At 40.2% G+C, this 12098-nt stretch overlaps 2 protein-coding genes across 2 annotated transcripts; both read right to left on the bottom strand.

Moving 5' to 3' along the window:
• Positions 1-244: 244 nt before the first annotated feature.
• Positions 245-8170, bottom strand: pdpk1b (3-phosphoinositide dependent protein kinase 1b). The gene is made up of 14 exons (XM_008303696.1): positions 8027-8170; positions 5734-6024; positions 5471-5513; positions 5231-5368; positions 4973-5117; positions 4761-4858; positions 4559-4634; positions 4405-4473; positions 4166-4262; positions 3845-4018; positions 3465-3682; positions 3203-3260; positions 2735-2887; positions 245-2585 (listed from the first exon to the last, which is right to left on the bottom strand). Exons 1-14 carry the CDS (start codon positions 8048-8050, stop codon positions 2472-2474), a joined length of 1698 nt encoding a protein of 565 aa, XP_008301918.1. The 5' UTR covers positions 8051-8170; the 3' UTR covers positions 245-2471.
• Positions 8171-8488: 318 nt separating this feature from the next.
• Positions 8489-12056, bottom strand: tsr3 (TSR3 ribosome maturation factor). Its single transcript, XM_008303695.1, has 6 exons — positions 11654-12056; positions 10659-10869; positions 10126-10319; positions 9839-10006; positions 9143-9197; positions 8489-8813 (listed from the first exon to the last, which is right to left on the bottom strand). Exons 1-6 carry the CDS (start codon positions 11772-11774, stop codon positions 8669-8671), a joined length of 894 nt encoding a protein of 297 aa, XP_008301917.1. The 5' UTR covers positions 11775-12056; the 3' UTR covers positions 8489-8668.
• Between the last annotated feature and the right edge of the window lie 42 nt (positions 12057-12098).

Here is a 12098-nt window from a genome sequence, read left to right as displayed (position 1 = left end):
CCAGCGCTAACAGACACTTGCATAAATTATTCCAGAGAAAAAGAGGCCCTCCCCAGCGTGATCTCCTGACGCTTCAACATGGAGAATAAAGATCTCTTGATTCCGGGAGCCTGTAAATGTCAAAGCGGATGAAAATATACAAGTAGAATTTCTGGAGCTGGCCTGACAAAACACCTTCCATTATTACTTAATGCTTGCTACATACACATTTTTTAAAAAATTAAGTTTCACGACACAAAACCACTGATAATGGGCCGGTACTTTATTTACATGCTGCAAAATGTGAGATGCCATTGCCACTGAATGCTGCTGTTTTTTTTGTTTTTGCTGCTGTGTCATGGTTGTTAACAGAAGACAGGACACATGGCTTTATTTGTATGCCTAAATCCCTACATGCTTTAATTACTGGACTACCAAGCATTAAGTGGAAAATTCATCATTCAACATCTACTGACCTAGCGCACAAATAATCAGAGAGAGAATGAACAGATTCATTAAATTATCAGAATATGATTAAATCACTGAGCAAATAGAAAATGTATGATATAGTAAGAAAAAAGCTGTAAAATATTATAGTTTACAATAATTATTCACATTCAAAGGCTTTACATCTCAATACATACACAACATGGCCCCTGAACATGACTTCAATCCAAATATGATTCATATATTAGAATTTAAATAACACAGAATGAACTATAGGCTAAACAATAGCCATCAAATAACCTTATACAAGAATAAAAATACAAAAACTGTATCCTAATATCATTGCATTACTTGCTTCAGATTTTAATAATACATCATCTGTACATCACAGTTCTAGTCAGTTACAAGCCAGGTAGAGTATTCCATACACAATGTAACCGACTGCCATCGACTTGATTCAAACAATTTTTCTAACTAGAGCAAAACACTTTCTCTAGTGTTTCCTCGACTTTATAGACAGATACAGCAATTTCATCGGTTATTTGGATCAGATAGATATCCTTTAACTGACATCCAACCACATCGAGCCCTGGGCCCCAGGGCCGGAGGGTCCTATTCACCTATACTCCAGTCACACACTGCACACACAGACTCAGCTGAAGGAAGAGGACCTTTGGAAAGGACCTTAAGGTACTATGTCAAAAAATTAAAAGCATTATGATAATACATATTGCTAAAACAAGAGCACAAGTTAAATCAATCGCTTTAATTTCTATTGGGCCAAACATCAGAATGAAAACAAAAAAAACAAAAAAACAAAAATATAGATGGGCCGATGAGCCCGATGAGGCAGTTCTGCCATCTTGCCCAGGGACAACAGCGTTACTGTGATTGCTTCCGAGAATGATAGTATGTGTGTATGTATCTCTGTTGATGAAGGTTTTTTTTTTTTTGTTCAGCATGGGGTGGTCAGCACATAAGATTTTGTTTTCAATAGGACGTACTGAAGATGAGCCGACTATTCCACCGAAAAGGAAATTGAAGAATTCACACCACAAAGAAATAGCCAGTGAATGGTACAGAACAACCAAATCATCCAATAATATTCGCTATGGTTGCCAATGCAGTCAAAAATACCCACCTTTAAACTTGAATAAACTATATCTCCAGTGCCCTAGGAGAGAGAGAAGCGGACAAGGCTGAGCTACAAAACTGGCCATGCAGGAAAGATAAGCAAGTTATGATTAGGAAGTACAAGCTAGTGGCATGTTTACCCGCCCCCTGTTAGCAAAACATCCTCAGTAATGGCTATGGAAGGCTCACCCTTACAGAGACAGGTCTAGACCCATGTCTCACTGCAGACCGGCACTCTGCTTTGTTACATAGAGACCTTAATTGGACTGCAATAAGCAAGTACCAAGAGACTAAAAAAAAAGCAACTCAAATACCTGGGAATATTTGGGCTCTGACAAAAATATATATAGGATTTGAGTTTGGTAAACGTGTGAGACTGAATCGGTTTACAGTATCTGTTACAACTATAGAGTATATGCACTAAAAGTGGGGCTTGACTACAGCTTGCACGTACGATGTAGGATTAGGATATGGTTTAATTAAGATATCATGACAGGCTCTGGTTCACAAAAGCTAGATTTTGTGTTATCGTTGAAGCAGGAAACCAGTCCTTGCATTTGAGATAGTCCTAGCGGTACCCGAGCTTGTCACTCTACAAGACAAGCTTCGCCTTCTCTTCCCCCCCTGCAGAATGTACAAAAAGCAGATGTGCATGGTGGAAGTCTTATCATCCATACATGGAAAAATGCAATAGAAGCCTCACAGAGAGCACAAAGAACAAGCAAAGCAACCCTGAATCCAAAGTTGTATTTTTCCCATGGTTCTACTCAGGAAAACAAACAAGGTCTAGATGCCAGCGTCTCTAAGAGTTTGTTTACATTGCGGTGATGAAGGGCACTAAAGAGGGTGTTACTCTGCTCAGTGATTGGCCTCAGAGCTAAAGAGGAGTGGGCACAGGATGAACAGTGCTTCTATAGGCCAGGGTTTTGGTGCTTTTGATAGATCTTTCTCCACACTTCCTGGATCTTCTTGCACCATCTGTCTGCATTTCCGCTGGGGTCCATCAAATAGTATGTCCGGTTAGGCTGCAAACGTCACAGGACACACACACACAAATAAATATATTAAAAGGAGAAAACCACAAATGTGAAGAGATTCCCAACAGTAGACATGTAACAACATGGTGTGGGAGGAACATTTGCTGGACAGGCATCAGAGATAAATTATTGTGTACCGTGTGAACAAAGAACGTTTTGAAGTTCTTGGCCTCGGGGCGTAACTCGAAGGACCAAGGAATCTCCCCTTTCAGGACCCTGTTGACAGGATCCACGTAGTACAGGTGTGGTCCTTCAGTGAGAAGCAGCTGTCTCCGTCGAGCAAACAGACCCTGCAATGGAATGCACATGTCTCAAGACGCTATTTCGCCAACAGAGGGGGCTATGAGGCCAGTGAGACTTTCCACACTACAAGAGGGAATTCCCCTTTACTTCCTATAAGCCAGCAGTTGGAGCAATGTCATGGGAAGTGACTTCACTGATGTGGAGTCAGCTAATACAGGGAAACACCACACAGTCGAGCTGGCAGGAAAGCTTTCACCTACAACACAAGGTCTAATCTGGAAGGGTTCAAACTACTTTAGATTTTAAATATATAATGAACATAGAATCAAAACAACAAAGTAATGTGAGCGTGTAACACAGACCTTTCTTTTATCAACTGGGCCCATTTTCAGGATCAGGTTATTCTCAACAAACTGGTGCCTGTGTACATAAGCAACAGCAGATTACTGACATGCAAACATACAGTTTTTCTTTCAACAAACAAAAGTTTTAGTAGCCACATAAACAATTATGTATAAAATAACACTGTAATTATTCTTGGTTCAAAGCGACAACTTTGATTCAGGAATGGCTCAGATATAAATACAACACACATAGGTTTACAAGTTGAGGAAAGGGGTTTACCAGGGGTTTCCAGAGGTCTGTTTGTCCAGCAATAACCGCTTCTCTTCTTCAGTGAACTGCAAGTCCAGCTCAAAGGAGTTGTTGTCCAGGTCGTGGATGTACTGTTCAATGTTGCTGCTGGACCTCTGTGGGGGCGTGGATTCGTGCGGCGACAGGGAGTGCGATGAGCTGGATTGGGCCACTTGCATGTTGCTGAACTGGCTCAGGAGGTCATCGTACTGAGATTCATAATGACACAGGTAAAGCAAGAGAAAACACATAGTATTTGTAGACACATTTGGAGAATCTACACATTCAAACAAGGCATCACAGCTATCCCAAATAAGCAAAACAATGACCAAAAAAGAAAGAGAAACATAGACCATGATCAAATAGCTTACATTTCCATAGCAGTCCTCATCATCTTCAGACATAGCCGGCAAATAGGGTGTGAGTTTGGGGGGTGTCTGTAGGTGTAGGTCACTCCAGGAGATGGTGTCGAAGAAGGGGTGCCGCTTCAGCGGGTCGTACCCTCCCATCTCTTCACACCCAATCCTCCTGGAAGGGTCCAATGACTGATGGAAAAAACAGATACATGTGTTTTCATTCAGCAGAAACAGCACTGTGCCACACAGAAAGCTAATGTAAGTTATTAACCTCACTATAGATATCAAGAACACCAAATTGTATCCTACATATATCGTAGTGAGTTGACGACTTACCAAAAGCTGTTCAACGAGATCCTTGGCTTTGGGGAAAAATTTCTCTGGGAATTCATACTCCAGTTTTGTTATCTTCTGGAATATTAGGTACTCATTTCTATAACATGAAACACGAGTGACAAAGGACAAGGAAAATACACTGTTATGGTAAGTATGATAAGTGTATCACAAGTGAGATTTTGTTGCCGAGATGATCATTTGTCGCATGTGAAACAACCTTCAAGTACGTTATTACTCACCCAGCTCTGAACGGTGGTAAACCAGCCACCAGCTGATAGATAATACATCCCAAGGCCCACAGGTCCGAGCTAAAACACCAACAAAAAAGAGAAACAGTTGTAAAAACTGTGACGTCCACCCTTATCTGAATAACCTTAAAAATAACCTCCTTACCTCTTGCAGGCTGATTTCTCTGTTAGCAGCTCTGGAGACACATACTGCGCTGTTCCAACAAAGGAGTTCGCTCTCGCTGCAACACATCATGGGAAAAAAAAATGTAAAAAGACAAGTTTGTCCTGCTTAAATGCTCAGCTCATGACACTAATCTGCTTGTTATACTTTATCCTGAGAACCAAAATCAGGACTGTGGTTATACCTTGTCTACTGTCTGATGATAACTGTTTTGCTGTCCCAAAATCTGTTATCTGGATGTGCATTTCTTCACTCAGAAGAATATTTTCTGGTTTCAGATCTCTGAAATGAGAAAAGCACAATTGAACGCATGAGTAAAAACAAACACTTAACACTGACTGGAAATGATAGAAAGGAAAACCACAAAAAGGACAGGGCAAAAGAGTGACATCTTACCTGTGTATTATCCCCTTATTGTGTAAGTATTCTAGCGCACAAACTATTTCAGCTGAGTAGAATCTAGTACAGGTCTCATCAAATGAACCAATTTTGCGAATGTATTTCAGTAGCTCGCCATTCTTAGCGTAGCTGAGACCAAAATCTAAGAAAAGCTCGTTAAGGAACACACAGTAGTTTCATAAACACACAAAAACAGCAAAACATGTGGCAAGTTATTAAACGTTACTTGAAAAACAGAACTCGTTGAAAGGATACACAACTTCTCATCATCTTGAAATGTGAAGTAGAGCTTGACGAAGAATGGGTGATCTAGATTTGACATCAAATCCCTTTCTCTTTTCACGTACTGGGCTTTCTTCTCCTTCATAATATGGCGCTTCTCTAAAATCTTAACTGGAAGAGATAAAAGAAAACATCAGTAGAAGGACCCACAGTGCATTTTACAATTATGGCTAGAAAAGCGCATTCATCAAAAACTGTTGCATTATTACTTACTTGCATATTCTTTCCCTGTTACCTGCTCTCTTGCCAGGACAACCTTAGAGGAAAAAAAAACAAAACAGAAAAAGCATAACATGACATGTTAACAGCTTGTCAGACTCAGGAGAAAATTTAATAATTCTTTGGGCCCCATTTGTCAATTCGCCTTAAATGAACTGAGGATGACTCATCTACGTCCATTAATCAAAAGAATGCTAGCATGTAACAACATCTACCTAGGTATAATTCAAAAGCTAAGTGGAATGCAAGTTACATACCGTCGAGAAGGAGCCCTCTCCCAGTATCTTTCCAAATTTGAAGTCCTCTGGCTTCTTCTTGCGTGGCTGAGGGGCCTGGACGGCTGGCTGTGTGCGGAGGTCTGAGCCCGGGCTGCTGGCAGACGCTCCTACAGCACGAGCCTCTGAGCCTGAGCCCTCCATGCTGGGGCAATGGCTGCTGCTTGCGCCTGGGATAGCAAGTGGCGAGCAGGAGTCGGGGTGGTTTCTTACCATTGATGGATGCGAGCAGGAACAGATGACAACGCTGGGCTGAATGGGCACAACATCATACTGAAACAAGAGAGGGAGCATGGAGAATATAGCAGTCAGCAGGGCGATGCAGTTGTAGTTGTTTCTGTTTTTTAAATAAAAGCCACGTGCACATGTGGTTTAAATAGAGTATCTCCACTTGAGAAATATGGGGGAATAAAATAGTTTGTTGTAATGCACTCAAGAACTACTACTGGAAATGCATGATTCTCAATTTCACTGTGACTGTCAACTGGTATGTTGGCAAGTTAATTCCCAAGATATCCAGCAATCATACCAGTTTTAAAAACAACAAGTACTGTGAGGACAATTTCCAATATGAATTTCTAAAAAAATATTAGCTATGTAAGGAAAATGTAATGTTTTACTATTTAGCATTTTGAACAGTCATTGTTATTTATTTTAAATCATCGATTGTAGACAAACAGATTGAACAGCTGCTTGGTGACAGTACATCCTAATTCACATTTCCTCTGAATCCCTGGTAAAACAGTGTAACCCCTGAAACATTACCTCTCTAAAATAATGAGCGCTGCAGCAGACCGGTTAAATGATATAATATAATGTACTCCAAAGCCAGTAATTACCCAACCCATTTCTTAAGGAGTGTACATGATTCTACAAGTGAAAGGATTTTGATCACAAAGACACTCCACTTTCCACAGCTGTTTAATACAAATTACTGTTTCTGACACTGTTGGTAAGATATCATAACATAAAAGTACTATTTCAAGTGAGACCACTGGCAGAGCAAAGTCTAGCTTTGATAAAGACATGCAACTACTGAAGAAGCCGCTTCTGAGCCTGGTGGTCCCACCCTCGAATCTTCAAGTTGTAAAAACTATGACAAAGTTACTGCTTTCATGTGACAGCAGTACTACATACTACCATAACTGCGCTTAAGTCTTACCATTTGTATGTTCAGAATTAATTTGACATGGCAGCTAACGCACACAAATAGAGAAATACAACGACTGCCTGTTGAAGACTCGAGGATGGCACACAGCGACAGCTTGTGCTTTCCAACAATTTGTTTGGTGCTCCTACAAACAGCAGTTATTTATAACTTACTGAACTATTGTAACAATCAGTGTGTAGTTAGTTAGTTAGTTCAGTTGGCCTTAGCTTCTTCTCATTCAAAACCAAGGTGTGGCCATTTAGCTGCCTATTCCGGACTTGACTGGGTGGTTGTCAGCTGGCCATATAACTATCTACTCACTCATTACGATTAGTCAACCATGTAATGGTTGACAGAAAACGTCAGCTAACGATATCCTAACCCTGAGTACTCGGGTAACAACAGGCCTGTGCGAACTTTCTTTGCTAACTAACGCCTGCTAGCAAGCTAGCGTTAGCTCCTGCTGCCTTGTCAAATAATGCCGGCCATCACTGACAGTGAGTTACAAACTTAACGCTAACAGCCAGTCAATTAGCTAACGCTAGCAAACCAGGTAACATAAGTAACTTCAAAACCTGATGGTGTTTTCCACGTAACCTTACTTAATCGACCTCAAAGTTAGTGAGCTGGCGTTAATATCGAAATTTTGAAGTTGACGAGTTGACAATCGAACAGTTCAGAGTTACCCTAAAAACTATCTTCTATCGAAAGGTGGAACGCAATAAAGCTAATGTTTGCTCGCTAGCAAGCAGGAGCATCGTTCGAAAGCGCGAACCTGTTAAGCTAACATTAGCCAACAGTTACTGAGCAGCAGAAAACGGTCATACATCCTCTGAAACTACTATCAAGCACTGGTAGATGCTTCTCCGGGACCAAATAAGTCGAAGAACCTTTAACCAAGAATCAAGTTAGGTGTTGGGCAACCCCGATTAACGTAGCAAACACTGGGTGTTGTGTTAGCCAACATTAGCGAGCTAACGTTGCTAGTGAGTCGTAACGATCTTTTGCGGCTAGCACCGCTCTTCAAATGAAGGCCCGACATAACTATTTGTTACACAGCCACCACACTGTACATTTTGAGCACCGGCTTCGAACCGTTATTCACGTCAAAGTTGCAACACTTACCAGCTGACTTGTAGCTCTTGCCATGGGAGTTTTCCACGAGTATTTATTTGGAATAAAATAATTAGAGAAGCTCCAGTAATGGCTGCCTCTGCGCCTTCATTTTCGAGCTGTGACGTCGTTCCACAACAATGTTACCGCAGGACAGCAGAGGAGAGTCCCGCTGTGTCCGCCCCCTCCGCACATTAACAACCTACTGAACTTCATCTCACTGATAGCACCGGAGGCACACGGCAGCAGTTGTTGATATTCAAATACCGCAGTAGACGTGGCCTACAAACTATCTTTGCTCCACTCTGTTTTAGTTGACTAACAGTGCATCGCAGAGAGGCCCATCTACAGGTCCTTTATTCATGTCTGGCTCAACTTTAGGGAGAAAGAAGTCTAAACTCACACCGTGATCCATCAGAGCATGTGGATCCAACTTTGTATATTCCAACATGAATCTTACATTGAATGCAGATATGGATTAGTTTAGTCACATAAAATAGCAATTTATTGTTTCATTTTTATATATACTTTAGTTTACAAAGTCAGAACTTTTTTTTGTTTATATGAAAGACTCTGGTGTCAAAAAACAGTTTTGTCAGTCCTTGTATCAAAAGGATCCATCGTTAAAATCTGCTTTATTGTGAAGTCTTTCAGTCAGTCTTCTTCCTCTTCTTCTTCTTCATCATGATGTGAGACTGCTTTTGACTCATCGTTGCTTTCTGGTTTTTCATCCTCTGCTTCGTCTTCGTCATCCTCCGAGGTGTCTGCATCCTCGCTCGAATCATCATCTTCAGGTGGACTAAATACAGAAATGACAATTTCATAACTCCAGTGAACATCCTCGGTCATAGAAAACACATGAGGAAAGTATATTTTAAGGAAATCCCGTGTTTTCCACAGCACCATCGGCTAATGGATTTTTGGTGACTTTCACTCCATATAAACATTCTACTAGAAAGCAAATGTAATTAATTATGAATAACTGACATCACTGCAATACCTTATTGGTACTTATAATTAATTTATCAATATGTGCATCACTACAAGGTTTGCCAATAAACAGTCCTCCTGAGGGATTACCTCACTCTCACTATATATTTAATGCCTTCATGAGTATTAAATGCTTACCAAGGACGTCTGTTGAGGTTCATACATTCGACTCCAGAGTTAACATCAAACGGGTCTGTGAAGAAAACAGACGAGCAGCTTTCATAAAAAGGAAAATTCGCTTCAACAATACGAGTTTTAAGTCGGCAACAAAACACAAATTTTCCGACATTTTCAAACAATTAGCCTCCATCCAGATTTCTGACTCACCGCCCACATTTCAGACGTCTTCAGAGATTCAAATCGAATACGTCAAAATTAAATTAACAAAGTTAAGCAACATGACAATTCAGCCTGATTATCTGGCCAGGAAACTGTGCAATGAACACTGACGTCAGTGTTCATGGAATTATGAATCACTACTCAGTGACCTTTTTATATTACTCATTAGTAATTCTGAACGTTCACCATCTTAAGAATTATGTTTAAAAGTTTTATATCCCAAAGGAACATGAGACTCATGTTTCCCCCATAATAACTTATCAATGTGAGCAAATATAAATTAGAACAGAATTATTATACTTTTGTCCAGTTTCCCTAAAATGCAGCTTCGTCAGTTTTGAAAATGAGACTTTCTATAATTAAGTAGAACAAATGTGAACTACTTTCAGGCCACAAGTTGCACATGAAGTAAAACTAAAATAGGCACAGATGTATATGGACAATGTATTAGGAAAACACTCAATAGAACCCCAGTTTATATCGCCCCAATTTTACCAAATTCCTCCTCCTCTGGTTTCGACGTGAGAAACTCCTTCTCGACCGACAGCAGCTCTTCCTCTGACTGACATGCAGCGTAGCGTTCAAGAAGAACTTTATTGAGCTCCAGAAACACCGTCCCCCACTTGAATTTCTTCAACAAGAGCACTGCCAGTTCCTCAAACCCTGAAATATCAGATACAGTAGGTCACATTTTTACTGTCACAACATATAACAGGATAAGAAAAGCAGCCAGTAGGACAATGTGGAACGTAATTCCTGTATAACTAGAGCCAAACCCTTACCTACGATGCAGAATGTGGCAGCAAAAGCCTCAACACAAGATAGCTTGCAGGGCTTGCCGTAGTTGACGGGGTTTGCAGCTACGAGGTACGGCAGTAACCTGGGGTGAGCGCCGATCATCTTTTTGAAGGGCGTCTCCTCCAGTTTGGCCCACGAACAATCAATCACTGCCAGCCCATTTTGAGCCACGATCTCTCTGTACAGGAAAGTTCACGCAAAATGTTTTTATTCACATTTGATCACAGTAAGAGATTCAAAAATGCTTAAGTTTTATTATCACATACATCTAAATACCTCAGCTATTTTTTTTATTTTTTTTAATCAGACATAACAATTCTTAAAACCAAAATGTATCAAATAAATTATTAACTTAATGATCAAAAACATAATGTCTACATGAACAGTTACATGTGGCAGCTTATGGTTTGTTTAATGAATCATCATTTTGTGTTGCAAAAGTAAAAACCAACAGATTCTTTGAAGGCTAGCAGTGATTTTAGCGTGTGCGGTATACAAAGGGAACAACTCCACAAACCTGTCTGCTGGTGTCACATACTTCGTCCCCATTGGACTCAGTATGAGTCCGTTAAATCTCTGATTGAGGCGCAAGTTGCGCACAAAGCCCTTCCGCACCAACTTTCTGCCAGTACAACGTTTGGGATCGCAGTGACCCAACTCCCACATGGCAAGTGGACACGGCAGTTTCACCTGCTGGGCCTCGGCTCCCTCCTCGATGTGAAGGCTTGCTAAAAAAACACAGACATAAAGGAGAAAAAGTGCACATTATGATGTGAAAGTGAACAGCACTGTTTATCAAGTAACAAGCAAATAAAACTTTGCATTAGGGCTGAACATTTATTGCAATTGCAATTTAAAACAATGCATTTTGCAAATCACAACGGCTGCAATTTAGGATATATGAAGTGTGACTAATGGCTTATTGCTGTGATTTAATTGGACTTCTTTGGGCAGATTGAAATTTTCTAAAGTTGTTCCAGACTTGAACACTGTGATTCGACTGACATAAGTTTAGTCTTGTTATTTAATAGCTATACTTTGCACATTTTCAGTGCATCTGAACCAGTGTTTCATCTGTAGTGTCAATGTAGTGTCACAAATATGTGTTGGCCTCCTTGTGTGACAGTCACACTTCTGATGTTATCTTGTGTAGTAGTGCTCCATGACGTTTGGAAAAAAAATCAAGTTACTTTAAAAAATCCTGTCACAAATGAAATCGAAATGTCTATCAGAAAAATGGAAAGATTTGAAAGAAAAAGCAAGTGTTGCAAGTCAAATAAAGTGCAAGTGTTACTAAACAAATCAGAAGCAAGACAAATACAAGCAAATGTAGAAAATCAAATCTATGGCTTCAATCAACAATTATTCACCATTTACTTACTGTATAATATACAATAGCATGCATTATTAGACAGGGGTGTTCTTTCCATTAAACTACTGAACTTAGAATGTGGGTTAAATCAAGGTAATAAAGCCAACGTGTAAACAGCAGAAACATTTTAGCATCATTACCTTCAAAAGCAGTGTGCATTTCTTCTGTAAAGGCCTCTAAAGATTTCCCTTTCATTTTATGCCGTTTGTCTTTCCCTTTGTTGTCAGAGCGCACAAACTTCCCCTGTTTCTTCCGTCCCATGTTGCAAACCGTGTTCAGCTAGTTAGATCCTGCCAGATTAAAGGCTGCATTAAAACTAACCAGCATCTGTTGATGTGCTTCACCCTGACATTAGCTAGCTAGCTATGACACTGACACTAGTTTTACCAAACAGTATATCCCCCCCAAAAATTGTGTTTTACCTATGCGTACATATTTTAAACGCTCAAAAACGTGATTACAATCCAGCTAGTATTAGCATACGTCCCTCCTACATCACTTAAATATAATTTCAAATCTGGTTTAGTAGCTTTGGCTGTTTGTATCGTGGGAAGCACGTCGTAGTCTCATATGTGCAGAGCGCAT

This window comes from Stegastes partitus, unplaced genomic scaffold, assembly GCF_000690725.1.
Source record: "Stegastes partitus isolate 25-593 unplaced genomic scaffold, Stegastes_partitus-1.0.2 Scaffold2052, whole genome shotgun sequence".
NCBI classification, from domain to species: Eukaryota; Metazoa; Chordata; class Actinopteri; family Pomacentridae; genus Stegastes; species Stegastes partitus.
The sequence above is the reverse complement of the archived record's forward strand: the minus strand, read 5'-3'. Positions and strand labels throughout refer to the sequence as shown.